This window comes from Myxocyprinus asiaticus, chromosome 43 (assembly GCF_019703515.2).
Source record: "Myxocyprinus asiaticus isolate MX2 ecotype Aquarium Trade chromosome 43, UBuf_Myxa_2, whole genome shotgun sequence".
NCBI classification, from domain to species: domain Eukaryota; kingdom Metazoa; phylum Chordata; class Actinopteri; order Cypriniformes; family Catostomidae; genus Myxocyprinus; species Myxocyprinus asiaticus.
Window position 1 is genome coordinate 21,954,555 of NC_059386.1, and position 26,618 is coordinate 21,981,172.

The window sequence follows — 26,618 nt, forward strand, 5'->3', positions numbered from 1 at the left end:
GCACAGAAATATGTTTTTTTTTGTATCATGGGCTAATTCCGTGACTGCCGTCTGTTATTTTGAATGCTGTGTAAAAGCAATTTTAATAAATAAATGGATGGCTACCATGATTAATTTGACGACATGCATGATATGAGATATTTGTGTTGGCACTCCTGGAAGTGTCATGTTTGCAGTGATCGGATCTTTATGCCATTAAGATCAATCTATAATCACGTACAATAAATTGGCTTTCAATGCTGTATACCTTGTCATCATGATTAACACAGGCTAACGATTTGGGTAAATTCTGTCATGCAACAAAAAGAGTTTCCAAACCATTTTTTTGCGACATCTGAATTATCGACATAGAGTTTATGCGCTAGAGTTAAACGGAAAAATATTATGTTGACACTTGTGAAATTTTAGCAATAATTTGTGTTTCCATCAGCTTTATTTTGATGTGCTAAAACTTTTTCCGTAGTTAGTGACAGTATTTGTTTTTTTTTTGTTTTTTGTCAGGAGCTCTGTCGGAAATGGTTAAATGCAAGCTTTCTGCTCACTGTCACTGTTAACTTAATTTCCTTGTTGGTAATACGGTGATCCTAGCAACCCTAATGTGAACACCCCACATTATGAACGTGGCACGTTAACTGAAAATTATCTTTCATTTACCGATTTTATTTTAAACATTGATGGATAATTCCAAATGCATTTTGACAGATAAAAATTTTATTAACCTAACGTATCAGTTTTGACTTCACTCTCTCGCAGTGTGTGTGTACCCTGTTTATCGCCTGGTATTAAAGATGCATTTCGAGCAATCCGATCACAAGCATACAGGTGCCATCAAATGTGTTCTGATTTAGAGGAGGGTCTCCGATTTCATGACTGCATACATTAAACGATATGTCAGTGTGTCACAGCATAATAATAAAGTGCAAAAAAATATAAAAACAAAAAGAAGTGAAAAAGAGGCACAACGTTTATCAATTATACTCGCATCTTTGTGCAAACATTGTTTAAAGCAAAATTTTCAGTGATTTTAGTGGAGTACCTATAACTGTAACTGTGCTTCAGATGTGTGTGCTTCTCATCTGTGTCATTTTTGTTGATATCAGGCACACTGAAAAAGTTCTGTGTTCTTGTGTTTGTATGTATACACTTACATGTATTCACATATGTATCCGACTGGATGGTTATTTCCTTTTAAAGCCACATAAAACCTTGTTTTAGAGCAGTGGTTGATTGAGAGGTAGAACTTTTACCCTATAACTCAAAACACACGCTTGGAGAGTCAAACATTTATTATATATATCCACTGTCATGTACAGTATATACCATTATAGCGGATGCTCTGCCCCTGAATGTAGCCCTAGTACTTATGAAATAAAACAAGTATGACGGATAAAGAATAGACCATAACAGAAATTCTACAACTCTGTCTGTCATAGTGACAGATAAAGATTTTTTTCTAGCGCAACCTCTGAGTGGCACAAGTGGGAATTATAAAAACAGTTCGTAATACCCGCAATCCCGTGCAGAATTTCAGGCCCTGACAAACACCGATTTTTGCCCGTAACTGCAATTTCGCGTTGTATGTAAATGCCTTTAATGGTGCTCTTACTGGCTTATCTGATGTGCGCAAGTATGGTGCGCATACCAGCTTATGTTTTGACAATTTCAAATCTTATGTAAAGGATCTTCCAGCGATGTCTGATTTTTTGAATAATTCACTGAATTATTCGCTCATAACTTGACTAACCAGCGAACCAAAATAATTGCATAGTATCTCAAATGTTGCTCTGGTCATTCTGAAATGCCAGAGCCAAAGCCTGCATAGAGTTTGCAGAGCAAATAAGTCAAATACAAACTTAAACTGACTCGAAGAGCATGTTTATTGTAACTTTTGGTTCATCAGACAAAGAAAAAAAAAATTCAGAGATCCGCATGGCAAAGTCATAAGGATGGAGGAACACGCATACACACATTAGCAATTCATTACACCTGATATCAACATGATTTGCTACTATTAATCTATTTTCCAGAACTGTCTGCTGTGCTGACACTCCCAGACTTAAGACTTTGGCCACCAGCACAGATCATTTGCCAACACAAAGTTGTTCAGAATGTTTTGCCTGCGTGCTCTAAACCAAAAATAATTTATTAAATGTAATAAAAAAGCCACAGTGGCTAAAATTTTCCAGAAAGTGCAGATTTGGTTTCTTGAACACATGGGATGGAGACGCTGCTTCATTCGCAAATTGTTTTTGCGATACTATGATTTTGCATAAAGCAAATTGGACGGAAATCCAGCTACTGTATTCGTGTGCATGTAAACAAATTCATTGATTCAAAAAAGGAATAAGTTTGGGGTGGGACTATCTGTTTGATTGATGTTTGGTGCCTTCAGTGGCACAGAGATCAAACACTGGACCCTTAACGAATTTCCTGTATAGTTTTTCGTTGACTTTGCAAAAGCTCTACCTATTCAGAGTCTTCCAACCATTACTGTAAATGTGAAGTGTTTGTCATTTCAAAAAAACTTTGGTATGAGCCTGCAATCCATAGCCTGAAAGCAGCAAGCCCATCATCCTTCAGCATAATGGGTATCACCAGCAGCTGTCTTTGAGCTATGCAGTAAACAGGTAGCCTACATGAAAAAACCCAGAGGAGAGAGAGAGAGAGAGAGAGAGAGAGAGAGAGAGAGAGAGAGAGAGAGAGGGTGAGAGGGGGGAGAAAAGAGAGAGAGAAGCTGCCAGCACAACTCGCACCACAAGGAGACTGGCAGACGGGAGAGGGAGAGAGAGAAGTATAAAAGTGTCAGACGAGGAAAATGAGGAAGAAATGAGCCCTACAGCAATTACCCTTACAGACAGACTACAGCTCCTTAATTTCTATGCAAAAAAGATCAGAGAGAGGAAAAGAGAAGGAGGGAGGCAAACAGGGAGAGAGGAAAAACAGAGGGGAGGAAGACATTTTTTGAGAGAAACAGAAATGGGGGGGGCTTATTCATGTTTCATCTGTGGACACCAGCAAGTGCCACCAACGGGAACAGAGAGGAGGAGGGGAGGTGATTGGACAGTTATAAAAATAGGGGGCTGTGGTCTACCAAGTAGATGCTCATTTACTCCAATTAGGGCTGAAACGATTAAAATATTGTAAAAAAATATTGACGATAAAAACATTTTAGACAAAAATGTTCGTTGTCGAATAGTCGTTTGATCTCATTTAACGTATCATGAGATCATATGAAACTCTTATTATGGCGCACGAAAGCAGCACTGCAGCTCGCGCCTGACTGAGGAGAGGAAGAAAACAGCTCACAGTCCAGACACACTCCAAACTTGCACAGCTTCAGGTGATGTAGATTGCAAAGTATGAGGGAATTATACAAAAATACCAAATAAGTAAATACAGAAGCACTCGTTGTGAAATAAGTGGCACTGCCACTCCGCTGAAGCAAAACTTGCATGTCGAGTGTCTTTAAAGGAAAGACAGATTGCAACGGCGTCGTTCAATTCGGAACGTTTGTCCATATTATTCATGAGAAGGAACGCTTCCATCCAATCACTGCGCTGCCTCATGCATGAGCTCAGATTACAGCTGAGCATTCAGCTGTAAACGCTACAGACGTGACAGTAGTTCCTTGCCAGCGCAAGTTCAACAGCCCTCGTGGAACAGATCTGACAGTGGACTTTTACAAGAAACACTGTGCTGAGTTTTTAATCACTCGTCAAAATGGACCACAGTCGATAACCGGACCGGAGCGAACATGTGTGTTGGCCAAAGTTCTAGTACTCATGCTCCAAACAGGCAGCATCTCTTTGCTTAGAGACACACATATTCCATCTGTCTTCTCCTTAAAGAAAGTCATTTCTTTATTTCAGAATGTGAAAGTGTAGATTTTTTGTAATAAAGGACTTAAATATTTATCTGTTTTTTACCCACACCAATTATATTGCTTCTGAAGACATAGATTTAACCACTAGAGTAATATGGATTACTTTTATGCTGACTTATGTGATTTTAGAGCTTGAAAGGTGTGGTCCCCATTCATTTGCATTGTATGGACCTACAGAGCTGAAATATTCTTCTAAAAATCTTCATTTGTGTTCTGTAGAAAAAAGTCACATCTGGGATGGCATGAGGGTGAGTAAATGAGAGAATTTTCATTTTGGTGTGTATTATGCCTTTAAGCAGTCCTGGTTTTGGTAGCAATGCCTGCTTTTACTTCATTCTCACAAGTTTGAACAAAATATCAGAATCTTTGATTTGCAAACTGTTCTATCCTCTTCTTCACCTTTCACACATTCATACTTTTGTCCCATGATTGATATACAAAAAAGTGCCTCTCTTGTGCAACTCTTTAGCTTTTGTTTCCTTTCACATTTTGATGTTCAGCCATTTCTGTTGTTCTAGACACACACCCCTTTCCCACCCACTAACCTCACACCTTTCTACATCTTTTCATGACCATTTCATGAGCCTTTTTTTAAGTCTGGGATGGGAACGACTGGTGCTGAACAAGGGGGATTTCATAACACTTGAACTTCTCATATCCTAGCTTTTTTGCACAGACAATTGTAATTTGTAGGTTGATTTCCTCAAAAGGTGTAAACACTGTAGCTTTGTTGTAGAAATTACACACTTCAGTTTTAAAGATCACAGACAAAGCCTCTTAATGTCCAAGAATGAGTCAAGAATGCAGTTATGAAGAGCTTGATGGCACCCATCCAAATCTATAGATTTCAAAGTTGCTTTTAGTCTCCTATGTGGTACTTGTGATACATGGCTGAAGGCAGGACACATGAATTTCAGCCCGACACTGTTCACTTGGTTCTTGAAATCTTCCAAGACGGGTTCAAGTTGAGCATACAAAAGATGTGATAATGCCATCTTTCTCTCAGTCTCTCTCCCCTTTAAAGCCTCACTGGACCTGCTGTTCACTGGTTCACACTTCCATTGCCAGGGTGCCAGTAGGGATCTAAATCAGGTGTCCTGTGTGGGTGAATATATTTACGTGTGTGTGTGTGTGTGTGTGTGTGTGTGTGTGTGTGTAATTATGTGTTAAGACAGTATGTTAGCCATGAAAAAAGATGCAATGAAACTGAATGGTGACTGAGGCCAACATCCTGCCCAACATCTCCTCCTGAATTCCACAAAAGACAAATTCATAAGGGTTGGAACACCATGATGATAAGTAACTGACAGAATTTTCCTTTTTGGGTAAATTATCCCTTAAGTAACTTAAACTTTTATCACATCTTGTAGATCTCAGATTGATTTGTACACAGGGAAGTAGAAAAACGACTTAAAATTGTATGCATGTTTGATGAAGAAATCAAGTGTGTCAAGAGACATTCAACGGGTTGCAGGTTCACACGTTTATCGTGAGAAAAAAGGGTCAAGAGGTCATGTCCCTGCAGTGTTCAGGACTACCACAAGCATAACACTCACAACAAACAGGCTGTTTGACACTATCTAAATCTAAATTACTCAGACATTAACACAGATGCCTACAAAGTACAACACAAACAAATTAAAAGTGCAAAGCTTAATGTGATATTTGATAAACTGGATTCGCACTCTGATGCATATGAAATTTGATATCATCTGCCAAGAAATTTAACACTAGACTACAGTTCTTCTGAAAACCAACAGGTGAAGAAAGAAACCAGGTGTGAAGAGGAAAAAAAAGGTATATGTCACTCTTCTCAGAGTCGTGAAGCACAACTGGGACCAAGCCATTATAACAAACATCTCTAAAAATGAATTAAAAACAGAGCAATATCTCACCGCAACACTTGTGTAGGGGCATATTACAGTATGGGTGAATTGGTCGTTGCTTTGGCCATAAGATTCCATTTCTGTCCCTCCTTCGGTGCAATGCACAGTAATGAGGGAGGGTCAATGGATACAACAAAAAAAATCTCGACTCTTCCCATTTCTCTATGTCATCCCATTTTTCTTTCCACCTGTTTCTCTGTAACAGAATGCATGAATAAAGATGGGGCAGGTCTATCTTCTTGGTCCATAAGGAAAAGACAAAAAATACAGAGCAGGAAAAAAAGGTGAAAAATGAAAGATCTTCCGAAGCCATCCATGATGCTTTCTGCTCGTTCATGCTTCGATGCTCTTCATTATTCTGTCCTTCAAAGGGCTTAAGAATTAAAAATGAGTCAAAACTATGATTTTTCCAATTACTTTTTTTTTTTTTCATCTCTTATCAAACAAAAGGATTTGTGCTCACACACACTGGATGAGATGCAGGGTTTCCAGAGTCTTTTGACCAATACATTTCCATGATTTTTCCATGACTTTTCCAGTACCTTGTTTTTACTGGATTTTTGAGGAATGTTTAAAAATCACATCATAGTGACTGCACAACAAACAATGTTTTGCCAACGTAATACGCTGGAGCGGAGCAAAAATACATGCATTTATAATCATTATAGAAATTTTACTAATTTCCATTGCTTGATTACAATATTCGAATTCCCTGATATTTCTAGGATTTAAATGGCCGCGGACAGCATCAAAAGGACCACAAAGTTCTCAAACCCAAAGCAACAATTATAACTCTCTGGGTCAGGTGTGTTTGCATACAGAGAACTGAACTTAAAAGAAAACACAATTCTAAAGGTATCCTTACTCAAAGCTTTCACATCATTCCTAGAGAAATGCTCAACCAGCCTGACTGATCTACAGGTGTTCGCGTCTACAGAGATGAATCAAACACTTTTACACCAGTTTGTTCAAGCACAAGCAAAGGCTCTTTTAAGACCTCCTATGATCCATTTTTATAACTTAAAAGGTTCTTGTAAACACTCAAAATATTGTACTGCGCATAACCTTAATAGCATACTTTTTAGGTTTACCCGCAAGCGACAGACAGTGGCTGCTAAACTATGACTGTAGCAACAATAACTGAACATCTTTGCTTGGGCCTACGGCACATTTTGATGACAACTAACTAAAATGCACACACAAAGAGTGTGTGGGTGTGAGAGGAAGAAAATGAGAAAGCCCACAGTCATTAGTGACAGAAAAACAGAGTGGGTGAAACAGGAAAAAGAAACTGAAAAAATGCTTGATGCTCAAATGCTTACCTATGAGCTCGTGGTGGATGAGCTCAGAGAAGTTGGGATCGTCGCCCCACCAGAAAAGCCAGAGCTCCCGGCGTCCCTGTCTCTGGCTCCTCCGCCACACGCTCAGCACATCCGCCTTCAGACAGCGGCTGAAGCTGCAGAGGATGGGGTCCTCCTCTGTGACGGGGAACAGCATGGGCGCTGAGGTCGGACCCTGCCAAACGTACCTCTTCCATTTTATCCCCATCAAATCAGCCTGCGAGAGAGTGAAACACATGAGTTACCTTCTGCAATAAATTCTCTCACTACATGTGAAAAGAAACAGCCTATATCCAGCAGCATTTGAACAGCAACTAAAAGTCTTCTGGTCTATTATGTGATTTTATGACATCAGAACACCATAAATGTGATGAAACAGATCCTAGGCCAACAACACTAGAGCTATGAAATACTTAATGGATCCAAGCCCAATACTTAATCCTATCATAATGATACACTGTAAGATCAGCCACACAGAGCGATACGGATAAGAGAGATCAGAAAAAGGAGTGAAACATAAGAAATTCAAAAGAAACAAATGTCTTGTTTGATTGTTTTTTAAAGCCATACAGGCTTCTATGTCTATTCTCATGGCAAAAACCAGGATAAAATATACACTCACTTAGCATTTTATTAAGAACACCTGTACACCTACTTACTCATGCTATTATTTAATCAGCTAATCATGTGTCAGCAGTGCAATGCATAAATCATGCAGATACGAGTCAGGAGCTTCAGTTAATGTTCACATCAACCATCAGAATGGGCAAAAAATGTGATCTCAGTGATTTCGACCGTGACATGATTGTTGGTGCCAAACAGGCTGGTTTGAGTATTTCTGTAACTGCTGAACTCCTGGGATTTTTATGCACAGTCTCTAGTAGCGCTGTCAAATGAAAATTAGAATATTTGTCAAATTTAAGAAAAAAAATGCACATATGAACGATAAAACTGTTCATTAGAATTTTGGATGTGTGCTAAGCACAGACGATGACTTCAGATTGATCGCATTCTTATGCTAAAAAAAGCTAGACACATCAAAACAAATACAGTTTAACAGAAAGCTGGTGTCTCAGTATGCTTTTTAAAGTTCTTTTTAATTAGACACAGCATCTAAAAAAACAGCGCTCCTGTACGAGGTGCTGAATAAACAAAAACAAAGCGAAACAAAAGGCGTTCGTCTAGCATGCGTTTAAATAGATGGCTGAAAAAGTGTTTTATCTAAACTAAGTTTATCTAGAAAGTTATCTAGAAATCAATATCTATAAATTATAAAATGTATCTATAAAGTACTCATTGTATATCAAACAATTTGTGTGTATATTCATAAACCCCTGCAGATAGAGACGCGCCCTCTAGCGGTTCACGCTGAGCAGCGCAGCAATGTGAAATAATTTATTACAATTCAATTAGCAAAGTATGTCAAAATGATTACATGCCAAATGTTGGCTATAGATGCAGTACACTAGAAACACGGTAAACAGAACAAAGCAATCTATCTGAATCATCATGGCAAAAGGAGTGGCAGATGTTTGATTCTCCCATATATAGCCTCTCCATGATTTGAAATGAAGTGCAATAACTGTCACGTAACTAACGCTTTATGTGTAAAAAGAAAAGGAGACTATTCATCAACATGCGCACACCGAGGCCGGTTATGGTCTTAAGCCGGTGTATACCTGCATGATGGACGAAGCTGAGCTACAATCACACTGTATACAATCGTACTGGGAATATTACCGCTGTCTTTTATATCAGTCTCCGTGTTGTTAACCTGTCACGTTCATTTGGAGCACACCACACAAGTGCAGCTGACCAGGGGTGCGTTCCCATACAACGACGTAAATCACTGCTGAACCACCACAGTATGATGCATCGCAAGAGAAACTAGCTAGTCACGACTGTTTCCCGAAACCCTAATAACTATGTCGCACATCCCTCGTTCAAACCACACTGGTTCAACAATGTGGAGGTGTCTTTAATGACGTTACGCAGGGGGTGGAGTAATAAATTCTGCAGAGATCGAAAGGATATCAAATTGTAACAGCTCATTTACATGGTCAGAAAGCCGTTTATAGTGAGGCCGCTGCTTAAGACACAAAATAGACATTTACGTTTATATGCATTTTGTAAGTGGCATACTCTTTACTACAGTGTACAAGCAGTTTGGTCAGTAAGCACTTAGCAGCTCCATAGCAATGTTATTTCCCCACAAACGCCGCTGTCCCATCCAAATCTATAGATCTCAACGAACATGGCATCTGAGGACTACTTTGCTATCTTCTGTTCTCCATTTTGTTTTATTTTCACATTTCCTCCGTTGCTCGTGTGTTTGCTTTCATTGCGACCTGTCGCAGCACTGAGCTGCAATAGTGGGGTTTCCCTCTTACCTCACTTTACTGCACTTGAGCACATACATATGCACACTCTTCAAAAACAATAAGATCGCCACTTTTATTCCCGACACAATGAGAGATATAGAATGAAATATATATGGAGTGAAAGATACAGACTGGGTCTGGCAAATGGGGCTCTGGTGAAGCTATGTGGTGTTGCATGACAACAAACATACGATTTTCAACTTGCTTTTCAGTGACAGAGATGTTAAAACCCTTCATCATCTGAATTTAAAAACAAAAACTCAGCAAAAAAAGAAACATCCTCTCATTTTCAACTGCTTTTATTTTCAGCAAACTTAACATGTGTAAATATTTGTATGAACATAAAAAGAATCAACAACTAAGACATAAACTGAACAAGTTTCAGACATGTGACTAACAGAAATGGAATAATGTGTCCCTGAACAAAGGGGGGGGGGGGGGTGGGGGGGTGGATACACAGTCAGTATTAAGTACTGCAGTGCATCTCCTCCTTATGGACTGCACCAGATTTGCCAGTTCTTGCTGTGAGATGTTACCCCACTCTTCCACCAAGGCACTTGCAAGTTCCCGGACATTTCTGGGGGGGAATGACCCTAGCCCTCACCCTCCAATTCAACAGGTCCCAGACGTGCTCAGTGGGATTGAGATCCGAGCTCTTCGTTGGCCATGGCAGAAAACTGACATTCCTGTCTTGCAGGAAATCATGCACAGAACGAGCAGTATGGCTGGTGGCATTGTTATGCTGGAGGGTCATGTCAGAATGAGCCTGCAGGATGGGTTCCACATGAGGGAGGAGGATGTCTTCCCTGTAACGCACAGCGTTGAGATTGCCTGCAATAACAAGCTCAGTCCAATGATGCTGTGACACACCACCCCAGACCACGACGGACCCTCCATCTCCAAATCGATCCCGCTCCAGAGTACAGGCCTCGGTGTAACGCTCTTTCCTTTGACGATAAACACAAGTCCGACCATCACCCCTGGTGAGACAAAACCGCGACTCGTCAGTGAAGAGCCATTTTTGCCAGTCCTGTCTGGTCCAGCGAAGGAGGGTTTGTGCCCATAGGCGACATTGTTGCCAGTGATGTCTGGTAAGGTCCTGCCTTACAACAGGCCTACAAGCCCTCAGTCCAGCCACTCTCAGCCTATTGCGGACAGTCTGAGCACTGATGGAGGGATTTTGCGTTCCTGATGTAACTCGGGCAGTTGTTGTTGCCATCCTGTACCTGTCCCGCAGGTGTGATATTCGGATGTACCGATCCTGTGCATGTGTTGTTACACGTGGTCTGCCACTGCGAGGATGATCAGCTGTCCTTCCTGTCTCCCTGTAGTGCTGTCTTAGATGTCTCACAGTACGGACATTGCAATTTATTGCCCTGGCCACATCTGCAGTCCTCATGCCTCCATGCAGCACGCCTAAGGCATGTTCACACAGATAAGCAGGGACCCTGGGCATCTTTCTTTTGGTGTTTTTCAGAGTCAGTAGAAAGGTCTCTTTAGTGTCTTAAGTTTTTATAACTGTGACCTTAATTGCCTTCCGTCTGTAAGCTGTTAGGGTCTTAACGACCGTTCCACAGGTGCATGTTCATTAATTGTTTATGGTTCATTGAACAAGCATGGAAAACATTGTTTAAACCCTTTACAATAAAGATCTGTAAAGTTATTTGGATTTTTACAAAATTCTTTAAAATACAGAGTCCTGAAAAAGGGATTTATTTTTTTGCTGAGTTTATAATATCCCATTTGATGACCAAAAATACTCTGTCATTTTGCAACGTGTTTTGTGTTAGTGCTTTTCTAATGCACTTGGCATTCATCCAGTGGTTAAAGATGTGGAAAGGAGCGCATAAATGTGATACTTCTGACTTGATGCACCACAGTAGCATGTCAGATCAAAATGTAAGCAATTATTGTGTGAATCATGTCTACCATGAATCCCTGTCATCCCTTCATTACCAACTACCAGAATAATGTAATTATTAAATTAAATAAGTATGATTATGAATCATATGGAATGAAATACAAACCTTTATTGTTTTGCAGTGGTGACCCACCATCACAAACACTGCAACAGTCAAGTAACTAAAGATTTTCTCAATACACACACACACACACATATACATATATATACATATATATGTCCTTTATTTAAATCCTCAGACAATTCTCAAGAGGCATACTTCTCATTTATCTCAAGCCACAGTATGAAAACTATGGAAAAAAAAAGCTTGAAAACAGCCTATTTTAAAACCAAAAACCCATTAACAGATGAATAGAATTACAATGTAAGAAATGTGATAAATTAAATTGAGCCCTATTTCTGTCACAAATTATTGATGAATCACTCATTTTAGCTAGTTAATTTAGAATGATTATTAGCCACCAAGGTGTTTCTATCCATCCATCCCTCAGGTACATCAGTAGCAGGTGTACTAATGACTCTCCTAATAAAAACAGTATTTATACGCATTTTAAATGCTCAACAATGACGGCTTTATAAAGTATACTACAGCTTGAGCACAGAAGGTGATGCAGAACTCAGGCAGTGTAAATAAATGCCTACAAATGGACAACGTCCACCATGCTTGACTCTCTATCCGATGACGATATGATAAGAATATTCCGGCTTCCAAGGACCAAGATCCTTGAGAGGGCCACAAGAAGAAATTATGCCTTAAGTCAAGCAATGCAGTTCTTAGCTGCACTGTGTTATTATGCTGTGGGAATTTTTATAGAGGTGGTTGGTGATGGCCTGTGGCTCAGCAAGTCTTCGGTCAGCAAGGCTGTGACAGCAGTAACACCTTTGCTGTTACAGCTTATGAACAGAACACCATGCTTGCTTCCTACTCAAGAAATCCAGCTGGCCAATCAACAGTTCCATAATATTGCCAACATCCCCAGAGTGATTGGCATCATCGATGGCACCCTTATCCCAGTGGCAAGTCCTGTGGTGAATGAGCCCTTGTACATTTGCAGGAAGGGCTATCCAGCCATTAATGTTCAAGTAGTGTGTGATCACCTGGGGGTCTTCACTGACATTGTGGCAAAATGGCCCGGAAGCACACACAACTCTTTTAAATGGGCCAATTCAGCAATTTGGTGACAGCTGGCTGCTAGGAGACAGTGGATATCCTCTTCACCCAAACCTCTTGACACCTGTGCAGCATCCAGCCACCACTGCAGAAGAAAGGTTCAATCATGCCCATGGAAGGACACGCTCTATAGTGGAGAGGGCTATAGGAGTGTGGAAACAACGTTTTCGCTGCATCGGCAAGTCCAGTGGCGGCCTGAAGCTGAACCGCTGAAACCTGTGCTGTTGTAGTGGTTACTGCAATTCTCAACAAGATTGCAGTCAGGGAAAATGTTAAACTTCCTGAGGAGGAAAAGGGGGTTTGTGCTGGTGCTGATGATGATGATGCTGCCGATGATGATGATCCTCTGAAACCACATCAAGGCAGAATGCATCATGCAGGAGCATAAGTCAGAGAACATTTAATTCAGAATACAAATTATAATTTTTTTTATTAGTTTTGTTACTGTATTTTCTATTATTTAAAGGTGCACTCAGCGATTCTTGAAAAACACTGTTGATATTCGAACTCAACTGGCAAAACACACCCTCCCATTAGTGCTCCTTTGGAAGCTCCACCCCTCAAATTCATGCACGCGAGACGGTTTTACGCACACCAGCTCCAGACACTCACAACTCTCCTGCTACTAAATCTAACATCACAACAACAGCATATATGGGTTCTGTGAAACAGCAAAATTTATGTTACCCACCTATTGTGAAGAAAAAGAGCAACTTCTGCATCCGTCTTCAAGCTTTTTACCTCTCAGAGGTCTCTCCACCGCTGAAAATCCTCGCCGATGTTGACGCGGCTCCTAGCCCTCAACTTATTCCGGTGCATCTCAAAAAAAAAATAATATCGTGGAAAAGTACATTTTTTTCCGTAATTTAATTCAAAAAGTGGAACTTTCATATATTCTAGATTCATTGCACAAAGTGAAATATTTCAAGCCTTTTTTTTGTTGTAATCTTTTTGATTATGGCTTACAGCTCATGGAAATCAAAAATCCAGTATCTCAAAATATTGGAATAAAGAATTTATAATACAGAAATGTCGACCTTCTGAAAAGTATGTTAATTTATGCACTCAATACTTGGTCGGGGCTCCTTTTGCCTAAATTACTGCAAATAATTATTGCTCAGTGGTCCAAAGTCCTCTTTTCAGATGAAAGTAAATTTTGCAATCAAATATTTGGAAATCAAGGTCCCAGAGTCTGGAGGAAGAGTGGAGAGGCACAGAATCCAAGTTGCTTGAAGTCCAGTGTGAGGTTTCCACAGTCAGTGATGATTTGGGGTGGCATGTCATCTGCTGGTGTTGGTCCACTGTGTTTTCTCAAGTCGAGAGTCAATGCAGCCATCTACTGGGAGATTTTAGAGCGCTTCATACTTACATCTGCTGACAAGCTTTATGGAGATGCTGATTTCCTTTTCCAGCAGGATTTGGCACCTGCCCACAGTGCCAAAACTACTAGTAACTGGTTTGCTGACCATGGTATTACTGTGCTTGATTGGCCAACCAACTCGCCTGACCTGAACCCCATAGAGAATCTATGGGGTATTGTCAAGCGGAAAATGAGAGACACCAGACCCAACAATACAGACGAGCTGAAGGCCGTTATCAAAGCAACCTGGGCTTCCATACCACCTCAGCAGTGCCACAGGCTGATTGCCTCCATGCCACGCCGCACTGATGCAGTAATTCGTGCAAAAGGAGCCCCGACCATGTATTGAGTGCATAAATTAACATACTTTTCAGAAGGTCGACATTTCTGTATTATAAATTCTTTATTCTAATATTTTGAGATACTGGATTTTTGATTTCCATGAGCTGTAAGATGTAATTATCAAGATTAAAACAAAAAAAGGCTTGAAACATTTCACTTTTTGTGAAATGAATCTAGAATATATGAAAGTTCCACTTTGTGAATTAAATTACGGGAAAAAACTTTTCCACGATATTCTAATTTTTTGAGATGCACCTGTACTCCTTTTTTAGTTTATATTCATCTGACCTTTTTCTCTTGGTCTGTTTCTCAGCCATTTGTCCTCCTTGGAGTTTAGAAAGTTCGCACTAGCCAGATTTGCCGTCGCTCTTCTAATGAATTTCCCTCTCACTCTGTCCCCACCCCCCATCCTGTGTACGTGCAAGAACCACCCGCAGTTGCTGATTGGTTGGAGTAGTGTTGTGTGGATTGGTCTGATCCACTTTGTTTTTGTCCCAATTACAGAGCCAGGGCTGTGTACAAATACTAGATTTTTTTTTCAGCCCACCCACAGTACGGGCAGCTAGCAGACTGTGAGGAGATATTTGCAGAATTTGACAAAAAGTGTATTGGATTAGAATTACTGAGTGCACCTTTAATCTGACTGACATAATTTATATTAATAAACATTTTGTGTAATTGCCTACCTTGGTTTATGTTTTTTTCTCTGCAAACATTAATTGAAAGACTGCTGCAAACAAGCATACTGTACATTTGTTTTTTATAACAAAGCCTATTGAAAATATTCCACATTCTATTATATTCTACTTCTGTGAACACGACACAAACCCAAAACACTTACACAGACATGTAACCCCACACAGAACTCAGATATATGGCCATGTACATATTTCTACAATTATTGTTCATTTATTTGGGCATACTGGCTATATAGAATTATATTGCGATTTGGGAAATAATGTTTTACATATGAAATTGTAATATTTTTAAATGTGGATGAATGAATTTTACACTTACATAGCGCTTTTCTGACACTACACTCAAAGCACTGCAGATATGCTGAATATATGTACAGTACAGATAACTTTTTATACCAGTGAAAATCACTAACACACATATTATGTTATACATATATTTCCATATGTGAAATTTCTCTTTGGGAATGTTGTAACAAAGATATTCACTTATAAATAATAAAATAACTCCCCTTTCTACACGGAAACTAAGCCAATCCTGCATTCCTAACGGCATAAATAATGCCTTTGGTGGGCACTTCGAAGAGAGAACAATTGTGACAGTCACGCTGGAAGATCGATTCAAACTGAATTTCCAATAAAAATAACTTAAATTACCTGATATTTGAAAATCACAACTTTAAGCCTTCCAAAGCTCTTAAAGTGGATGGTGAAGTATTTGAAAGGAATAGGGTATAGGGTTGATAACTCTGAATAGAACACACCCCAGCCACAGCGAAATCAATTATGTTGACAATGCAAACTAACAAGGAACTATGCTTCTAACCACAAGTGGAGAGCTGTAGTTCCAACTACACAACTTTGCGACACAGTTTGCGAATGTTTGTTGGAACTACGGTTTCGTGAAACACCAAATCGTTGAACTATGTTGGGTACGATAGAACTTACGACCACAGATGGCTAACGATAGTTTTGGGAAACGCACCCCAGATCAGGAGTGGCATTAAGACAAGCGCTATGAATTATTTTTCTCTTCCTCAGCTTTTGGTGGATTTACAACATATCTAACTTTAGGGTTTGCAATATTTCTTGCAAAATAAAAAAAAAAAGTGTCAAAACGCAAATTCTAATTAATCGTAAAAATCTGAAAAACCACCCATCCCTAGTTTAAACTACATTTTTTATATAAATGGCTTTAAAATAAAAACATCAACTTGCTTAATGAACAAAAACATTTCTGATGAGCAAGAGTGGCCAATTGAGAAAGGAAGTAGGCCTGTAATACAATACAGCAAGTAAACAGGTTGAGAGGAGAATGAACAATAAAGAAGGAAAGAGACAAAATAATCATACAGTCAGAGCTCCCATTAACTATTTAAACATGCAGAGACATGCACATCCTGATTAGCGTAATTGACTTTGGTAGTGCAGGTCACAAGGACCTCTGGTTTTATAAAACAGGACTGCAGTATTTATGAAGAAAACAAGTCAAAACCAACCATAAATCAAAGACCTGCTTATTAACTGTTACAAAAAGAAAACATTGTGCAGCCTTGACCATTAGCAAACAACTGTCCTTCTCTGTCTTACATGCCCAGAATGAATCAGTGAACAAAATGAAATGGTAGAAGAGTTCGGTTTTTAACAATCATGTTCTTGATTATGCTTATTTGTTGCAAAGTGAAACTTTTTGCAGCTGCTGTTCCAGCTACTGAAAATATTTCCATTTGATTTTAAGAGCAAAGATCAAACACCTGCAAAATATGCAAAAAGAGAACATCTGTGCAGAGGATGCACAGACAAATACAGTAGCAAAAATTGGTGACGCTCATTACTGAAACTAAAAATGGGACAAATACTTGCAGTCAAAGTGTAGACCATTGACAGCTGACGGGAAAAGTCCAAATGGCTTTAAAAGAAAAGAAATGAGCAGAATCTTAGAAATGGAACTTAAAAACAAGTAAACAAACTCATGAACAAAACAGTGACGTATTCCACTTTTCCAGCTGTAGAGGTTTCTTAAATTAAATTCCATATGCAAAAACATAAAAAATAAAAATAGAAAAATAAAAAAATAGCAATGGTAAGTGTGAGTGTTCATGTGTGTTTTAAGGGCCAGAGTCCAAGGAGTCAGAATCATGTAAAGTTTATGAAGAATTTGGTTCCTTTGACTTTCTACTTAAATTTGAGTGGTCTGTTGGGTCATGGCCTTCCCCATAACTTCCTCCTTTCACACAGAATCCATCCTCTCCTTCTGCCTTTTTAACTAGAGCTTTACAAGATCTCCCTTGAGCAACAGCAGATGCTTCTCATGAGAATTAAAGAAAGCAGCTCAGCTAAAGGTAAAATTACAGTTGAAGTCAGAAGTTTACATACACCTTAGCCAAAAACATTAAAACTCAGTTTTTCTCAATTCCTGACATTTAATCGTAGAAAACATTCCCTGTCTTATGTCATTTAAGATCACTACTTTATTCCAAGAATGTGAAATGTCAGAATAATAGTAGAGAGCATGATTTATTTCAGCTTTTATTTCTTTCATCACATTCCCAGTGGGTCAGAAGTTTACATACACTTTGTTAGTATTTGGTAGCTTTGCCTTTAAATTGTTTAACTTGGGTGAAACATTTTGGGTAGCCTTCCACAAGCTTCTCACATTAAGTTGCTGGAATTTTGGCCCATTTCTCCAGACAAAACTGGTGTAACTGAGTCAGGTCTGTAGGCATGCTTGCTTGCACATGTTTTTTCAGTTCTGGCCACAAATGTTCTATTGGATTGAGGCTATCGGGCTTTGTGATGGCCACTCCAATACCTTGACTTTGCTCTGCTCTCCTTAAGCCATTTTGCCAGAACTTTGGAGGTATGCTTGGGGTCATTGTCCATTTGGAAGACCCATTTGCGACCGAGCTTTAACTTCCTGGCTGATGTCTTGAGATGTTACTTCAATATATCCACATAATTTTCCTTCCTCATGATGCCATCTATTTTGTGAAGTGCACCTGTCCTTCCTGCAGCAAAATGCCCCCACGCTTCACGGACCAGAGGACATTTCTCCAAAAAGTAAGATCTTTATCCCCATGTGCACTTGCAAACTGTAGTCTGGCTTTTTATGCGGTTTTGGAGCAGTGGCTTCTTCCTTGCTGAGCAGCCTTTCAGGTTATGGCTATATAGGACTCGTTTTCCTGTGGATATAGATACTTGTCTACCTGTTTCCTCCAGCATCATCACAAGGTCCTTTGCCGTTGTTCAGGGATTGATTTACACTTTTCGCACCAAACTACGTTCATCTCTAGGAGACAGAATGTCTCTCCTTCCTGAGCGGTATGATGGCTGCATGGTCCCATGGTGTTTATACTTGTGAATTAAAAGTGAAACAATCTGTCTGTAAACAATTGTTGGAAAAATTACTCATGTCATGCACAAAGTAGATGTCCTAAACGACTTTCCAAAACTATAGTTTGCTAATATTAAATCTGTGGAGAGCTTAAAAAACGAGTTTTGGGGGGCCTGGGTAGCTCAGCAAGTAAAGACGCTTCCTAAGCAACCAATTGGGCCGGTTGCTAGGGTGGGTAGAGTCACGTTGGGTTAACCTCCTCGTGGTCACTATAATGTGATTCTCGTTCTCGGTGGGGCGCGTGGGGAGTTGTGCGTGGATGCCGCGGAGAACAGAGTGGGCCTCCACACGCGCTATGTCTCTACGGTAACGTGCTCAAAAAGCCACGTGATAAGATGCATGGATTGACGGTCTCAGACGCGGAGGCAACCGAGATTCGTTCTCCGTCACCCGGATTGAGGCGAGTCACTACGCTGCCACGAGGACCTAGAGCGCATTGGGAACTGGGCATGCCAAATTGGGGAGAGAATCCCCCCCCCCCCCCCAAAAAGAGTTTTAATGACTTCAACCTAAGTGCATGTAAACTTCTGACTTCAACTGTACACCAATAACCTCCTTTAGAAAGACCACACACACACTCCTTCCTCCACACTTCCTCTCTACTCCATCTAACAGGAATAATGGAATAAACAATTGGTTGCTCTCACTCCCAAGAGATGCTTATCGATAGTGTCTTCCACACATTGCTTCAGACACTTGCAAAAGTTAATCAGTGCACAAAAACCAATAGGCCCTAGAGACTAGACCAATGACAGGAACATAGCTTCACATGCACCCAAAAAAGCTATGACCATTTTACATCAAGTTTGCCAAGATATTTCTAACAGTCTTTTTAAAGATATATAAGCATAACTATATCAAATATCAAACTATATCCAATTCACTAACCAACTAGTAAAACAACACTTAAAATGTCAAACTCAGGTAATAAACAAGCTATCTGCGACTTATTGCTTATAAATACACATCAGCAAACTATCAACTAGGACTGTCAACAGGGCTGAAAAACTAAATTCTAATTTTTTACTAAAATATTTCCACAATTCGAATTATATTCAAATTTGTAAAACTTTATTTCAGGTTGGGGGAAAAAAAATCTACAAGACATCTGATTTTCAAATCGACATTGTCTCGTACGTCCACAAGAAGGCGCAAGTAATCAATATGAACTAATCAGCATCCGTGTTGCAGCGACTGTTTATGGCAAAAAAACACATCTGACTGTAAACAAATGTGTGTAAAATGATAAAATCAAAAGATTTAGCCAGATCATATTCTCAATTATTAAAGAAAAAAAAAAAGTAAAACGAGAAAATAAACGTTTAATAGACTGTTCTATGTTAACTTTATTGTTGCACAGTAGCCTATACGGTTCCATAGTACTACCACGGACTCAAGCTTCCAAATACTACAATATTCTTGTATGTACATACCTAATGCTTATGTAGTGAGACGCTGATAACAGTGCAAGGTATAGACAAGACACAACAGCCAAAGACCTCCACCTCTGGGAGCCATTCATTTCTAATCAGTCCATCATTTTTTTTTTTTTTATGCAAGGATGCACTAGACGGACATCTTTGACTGTTGCGTTGTGATTTGCTGGGGGGTTTTTTCAGCATCTTGTGCAATAACGATGCAATTGTTTTTAGAAGCTGTGACAATTTAAAAGGAAATACAATCTTTAAAACACGTCTCGAGACACCCACGTCCTGTTATATCCGTTGAACTGCACCTGTTTTAGCCCAAGAATTTAAGTCATCTTCAGTACTTGGCACACATCTAAAATTTTAATGCTCAATTTAGCATTTGAATAAGCATTTTTATCTTTAATTTGACGAATATTCGAATTTTAATTTGACAGCCTTACTATATCAACCAGCATTAATGTGGAAAAGCATTTGTTTAAATATTTGTCAAACAGTTGAGGATAAAATCTAACTATTTACATGGTTACACTGCAAGTAGGGCTTATCAAATTAATCCAAATAAAATCGAAATCGCAATATGAACTTGTGCGATTATTAAACCAAAAAGGGCTGTGGTTAATAAACAAATAGTTTGCTTGCGCTGCTCGCTTCAAAGTTTGTGTGCGCTGCTCTGTCCTTTCGGTTTTGTGTTATTGCATTATTACAGTGTTTTCAGAGTGATTCTGTGCTCCACAACTCCATTTCGTTCTACACTGGATGCAAGCGGCACGTCTAAAAAGCAACAGAACCCTTTACAATCAACGATGCTGTCTACACTGGAAGCGTCCGTTGCGTCGCACCGACAGTAAACAGGTGTCCGTTCCATTTTGCGCTGCACGTGCTAGTGCTGCTACTGCCAACACCACAAATAAATGGTTTAGAACGTTTGTGTTGATGCGCCTGGTGTAGACAACCTCAAGCCGTTGCGTTGCATCGCATCAACAGATGCACCCGGTGTAGACAGGGTGTCAGAGCAACAGATGTGCTCACAGTTCGGTTCCGTTTACTTACATGTGCTGAGTGCATTATATTTATAGCGCTCCTGATTCACTTCAATTTCACTGTTGCTTCATTCCAAATATGTCTGGCCACTATAAGTTCATATACAAATAATACACCCCAAGGCACTATGTATTAGTGGGCAGAGCTGTTGTAAATGTGAACTCAGCTACACACAAACCCTTCATGAATATGTCACCAAAATAAAATCTTGATGGTTTAGAACTGATTGGTTTACCTATACTGCATAGCCTAGTTAAGATTTTATTACAGTAATACTACATAATATTACAGAAATATACTGCCATTGTATAATAATAAATATATTATTATAATATTACAATATTAAAGTTGACTGGGTTCCAAAAATAATGATGATGAATAGTGGACAAAAACATGTACACAGTTGACAGATACAATGTATAATTATAAATAATTATAATTATTTATCACACATTATACATTTTGCACATATACAGTGAAATTCTTTTTTTTCACATATCCCAGCTAAGCTGGGGTCAGAGTGCAGGGTCAGCCATGATACAGCGCCCCTGGAGCAGATAGGGTCAAGGACCTTGCTCAAGGGCCCAACAGTGGCATCTTGGCGGTGTTGGGGCTTGAACCCCCGACCTTCTGATCAGTAACCCAGAGCCTTAACCACTGAGCCACAACTGCCCCAATGTGAACACAAAGAAGATAGTGTTTTTTCTCTTTGTTTCATTGTTTTATTTATTTGTCTTTGGCTGAAGTGAAAAAGGTCCAAGTTTAACTTTGTTTTTTTGGAGGACTGAAGTGTGATCGCAATCGCAATATGACTGGTCCAAATCGTGCAGCCCTAAGAGCAAGTAAATAAACTGGGGGCGGGGGAAGAACATTTAAAATGTTCATTAGATCCCACAAATTTTGTTGGCTGAGAATAATTTGGGCTTTAGCCTTTAGCTCTCAAACTTATTTCAGAAACATATTTACTCCACCTGGGTAGCTAAAATTAAGCACTGAAACTTGGAGTGAGTGAGTGAGTGTGTGTGTAGTAGCAAATATTGCATGTACTGAGGTGAGACAGTTTCCCGTGAGCAGACCCATGCAGTTGTGTGCTTTAATTACACTTTCAAACACTTTAAGAGCTTCAATGTGCTGACAAATATTAAAGAGAGCTGTTCTTCATGATCATATACAGTTGAAGTCAGAAGTTTATATACACTTAGGTTGAAGTCATTAAAACTCATTTTTTAACCACTCCACAGATTTCATATTAGCAAACTTTTTGGCAAGTCGTTTAGGACATCTACTTTGTGCATGACATGAGTAATTTTTCCAACAATTGTTTACAGACAGTTTGTTTAACTTTTAATTGACTATATCACAATTCCAGTGGGTCAGAAGTTTACATACACTAAGTTAACTGTGCCTTTTAGCAGCTTGGAAAATTCCAGAAAATTATATCAGGCCTTTAGACAATTAGCTTCTGATAGGAGGTGCACTGAATTGGAGGTGTACCTGTGGATGTATTTGGAAGGCCTACCTTCAAACTCAGTGCCTCTTTGCTTGACATCATGGAAAAATCAAAAGAAATCAGCGAAGACCACAGAAAAAACAATTGTGGACCTCCACAAGTCTGGTTCATCCTTGGGAGCAATTTCCAAAGCCTGATGGTACCACGATCATCTGAACAAGCAATAGTACGCAAGTATAAACACCATGGGACCACACAGCCATCATACCGCTCAGGAAGGAGATGCATTCTGTCTCCTAGAGATGAACGTAGTTTGGTGTGAAAAGTGCAAATCAATCCCAGAACAACAGCAAAGGACCTTGTGAAGATTCTGGAGGAAACAGGTAGACAAGTATCTATATCCACAGTAAAACGAGTTCTATATCAACATAACCTGAAAGGCTGTTCAGCAAGGAAGAAGCCACTGCTCCAAAACTGCCAAAAAAAAAAGCCAGACTACAATTTGCAAGTGCACATGGGGACAAAGATCTTACTTTTTGGAGAAATGTCCTCTGGTCTAATGAAACAAAAATTGAACTGTTTGGCCATAATGACCATCATTATGTTTGGAGGAAAAAGGGTGAGGCTTGCAAGCCGAAAAACAACATCCCAACCGTGAAGCATGTGGGAGGCAGCATCATGTTGTGGGGGTATTTTGCTACAGAAGGGACTGGTGCGCTTTACAAAATAGATGGCATCATGAGGATGGAAAATTATGTGGATATATTGAAGCAAAATCTCAAGACATCAGCCAGGAAGTTAAAGCTTGGTCACAAATGGGTCTTCCAAATGGACAATGACCTCAAGCATACCTCCAAAGTTGTAGCAAAATGGCTTATGGACAACAAAGTCAAGGTATTGAAGTGGCCATCACAAAGCCCTGACCTCAATCCAATAGAAATTTTGTGGGCAGAACTGAAAAAGCGTGTGCAAGCAAGGAGGCCTACAAGCCTGACTCAGTTACACCAGTTCTGTCCGGAGGAATGGGCCACAATTCCAGCAACTTATTGTGAGAAGCTTGTGGAAGGCTACCCAAAATGTTTGACCCAAGTTAAACAATTTAAAGGCAATGCTACCAAATACTAACAAAGTGTATGTAAACTTCTGACCAACTGGGAATGTGATGAAAGAAATAAAAGCTGAAATAAATCATTCTCTCTACTATTATTCTGGCATTTCACATTCTTAAAATAAAGTAGTGATCCTAACTGACATAAGACAGGGAATGTTTTCTACAGTTAAATGTCAGGAATTGTGAGTTTAAATGTATTTGGCTAAGGTGTATTTAAACTTCTGACTTCTGTAGCGTCTGTTGAATTATAAGAATGTTGAAAACACAATTACTTGATATTGGGAAACAACTTGTGGGGGGGGCGGTTATGACAAATGGTTTTCTCACCTGTAACTAAATGGGGGGGGGGGATGCAACTATTCATATTCAATCATCAAGTAACATTCAAACAAAGTGTGCAAACAAGCTGTCAGTCGAGCTATCCATCTTCAGATAATATCAGAGATTGTGCTGTGGCAGTAATAAAACAGAGCAGGCATTAAACTGGATCAGCTAAAGTTATATAATTCACCACAAGGCCTTGACTGTGTCAGTGCACTTGTGAGGGGAAAATTGCTATGTCAAAGCCTTTAAAAAAATTAGTCCTCACTATTAAAGAAGCTTCATAAAAATGGGCTAATTCTAGTAATAGTGTTAGACTTATTCTAAGTCTAAATCTATAGTCATTATAATTAGCTTAATCTAAGAACAATAGAAGTGCGAGTACAAGTTTGAGTGCGTGTTTAGGGAGCCGAAAAAGTCATGTAAACACCCTTGCAGGCTCCAGGAATACCCCATCTATTTACAACCTTATGAGATAAACCCAAACCCAGTACTGGTTATTTTGGGCCAAATAACTAATGCAGGGGTCACAAGATACATTTGTGACCAAAACCAAAATAGTGTCAAATCTAGTAGGTAAAATGCGCCCGCGCCTGTAGAGTGTAAACACACATGTAAACACCCCGGACAACATGAAGTTTGAACTGATGCCCAAAATAGGCTGAGTTTACTTCTTAACACACAATTACTAAAATAGCACTTTTTTAAATAAGTGCAGTAATTTATGCTTGCAAAAAAAAATGCTGCTAAAATTAAACTTCAAACTTTCAGTCTGACAACTCTCCTCGTTCCGTGCAATTTGCAATACGCTACAAAAAATAAACACGCGCGCCGTTTGCGTTAAACCTTCTGGTGTAAAACACTACAGACATTTTTAATCTCTTTAACATAGCTTACAAATATGCACATACACACAAAACATGAATCGTGTGTTTGAATCACATACATAGGGCCCTGATCGCTCTCTCTCTCTCTCTCTCTCCACCGGGGCTGATGTTAGCACGCTAGGCGGCTAAAAATGGCTGCTTTTTCCTTTTAGTTTTTGAAATCTCTTACCAGATAGAATAGATTGGAATGGCAGTCCTCCAAGCTGGCCCCGTTCGCTACGAAACAAGCACTCATCCTTTCACTGCGCGCTCGAACATCCCATCACCGGGGTTTCCATGGAAAAAGAAAAAGAACGTTTCTCCGAATTCGAGCCGAATGTGAACGGAATTATTTTTAAACAATCGGTGGAGGAATGGAATTCAACAGCCCCATTCGATCGCTCACGCCTCCCGCGATCAGCCCAAATTCGAATAAAAAAAAACGGCCTCAACCGTGGACGAGGCTGTGAGGGAATAAATTACATGTAAAAACCGAGGAGGGGTACGTTATTAAAATAGAAAAAGAACAGGGAGAGCAAAAGAGGCAACTCTCCCCCCTCCCCCTTGGCTTAGAAACGGTTTTAGCTTAAAAACGGCTCTCTTACTCCTCCATCGAAAGCGGCTTAAAAACGAAAAGCATTCCGCGGTAAAATCATCGAAAAGGCGACGAGAACCTACATTAAATGAGTCATTTTTGTAAAACGCCTATTCTCGGTCTGTGTTCCTGCTGGTTTCCATTTGAATTCACGGATTCCTTTCTCTAATGGCGGCCACAGGGAGAACTCTGCCTCCCGGAGCCCATTGGCTGCTCGGCGGTCATGAGGGGCGTAACAACACTGCAAGTGACGGCCACTGCCGCCAGGCGAGCCAGCGAGCAGATAGATGTCTTTACTGTAGTTCAGAACGTTAGATCTCCCGGACTTTAGCTTTGCGCCACCTAGTGGTGACGTTAAGCAACCGCATAGTCCAGTTATTCAGAGAGTTCAGCATCTCCCTGAACGTGTCCTTGCATTTTTATGCAGCTCCAACAAGAGCGGCGTTTAATGTCTGAGAAGAGGTGTTAAGCATAGTTAGACGCGCAGTTGGCTGAGTGAGATTACGTTCGCTCAAGAGTTTAAGTGAGATGTATTCCCATGGACATCATAATCAGATGCCAGCTTCATATACTGCTATTTCCTAAGGTAGTGTTTGTCAGACTGAAGTGTATTTAAAAAAAAAGAAAAGAAAAGTTAATTGACAACCACAGAGACCTATAAGCCACATTACTTTAGAATTATTTACCCTTTGATCTGTAGATTTGTACAAAGATTCAAGCGATATACCCAACAGATGTCCACTGGATTAAGCACACTCAGTGGAGATAATGCATGGATAATGCATATTTGACTGTAAAATTATGAGAGCTTTTGATTTGAAGGGCAAGGATGCATTAAGGATCCAAAGGGAATTAGTTGGATTGACAGGTGCATTGATTTACACTCTCTCTCTCTCTCTCTCTCTCTCTCTCTCTCTCTCTCTCTCTCTCTCTCTCTCTCTCTCTCACACACACACACACACACACACACACACACACACACACACACACACACACACACTCACACACATGCATACACATAGGCCTACTGTACACACAAATATTCCCACCACCCGGCTCTTTATCTCTATTGAATGAAGAAAAAAACAATAACATTATATTATAATTAATTATTATTGCTATATATATATATATATATATATATATATATATATATATATATATATATATAAAATGTAATAAAAATTTATTATAATATAATTATTTTCTTCATTTAATAGAGATAAATAGCAGGGTCCTTTTTAAGTTTGTCAGATCGCTACACACACTTTCACACATTGTCGCACAGGACATATAAGAACACTTTTAGCAGACTTGGGACTCATCAGTGGTCAGTGGAATGTGTGTTAGTAGGAGTTGCAGGGCCACAGTTCAACAGCAGACCTGTTGTTTACACAGGCTAAGTGGTGATATCCTTTCTGCTCCTTTAAG

General features: G+C 39.6%; 1 protein-coding gene and 1 long non-coding RNA gene across 4 annotated transcripts in view; both read right to left on the reverse strand.

Moving 5' to 3' along the window:
- The window catches only part of med13a (mediator complex subunit 13a), a 122,203-nt gene extending 96,811 nt beyond the window's left edge, over window positions 1–25,392 (reverse strand). Inside the window, exons 1-3 of one of the 3 annotated variants that reach the window (XM_051685984.1) lie at window positions 24,783–25,391; window positions 16,843–16,888; window positions 7,092–7,326 (exon numbers count right to left, since the gene is read on the reverse strand). In XM_051685984.1, coding sequence (XP_051541944.1) covers window positions 7,092–7,326; window positions 16,843–16,860 — 253 coding nt within the window. In that variant the 5' untranslated portion in view covers window positions 16,861–16,888; window positions 24,783–25,391. Of the gene's footprint in view, window positions 1–7,091; window positions 7,327–16,842; window positions 16,889–24,782 lie in introns of all 3 variants that reach the window. The other 2 variants (XM_051685983.1, XM_051685981.1) reach the window with 2 other exon arrangements.
- LOC127433801 (uncharacterized) lies at window positions 11,613–13,468 on the reverse strand. Its single transcript, XR_007895942.1, has 2 exons — window positions 13,274–13,468; window positions 11,613–12,928 (listed from the first exon to the last, which is right to left on the reverse strand). It is a non-coding gene; the product is annotated as an uncharacterized LOC127433801 (long non-coding RNA).
- Window positions 25,393–26,618: the final 1,226 nt, after the last annotated feature.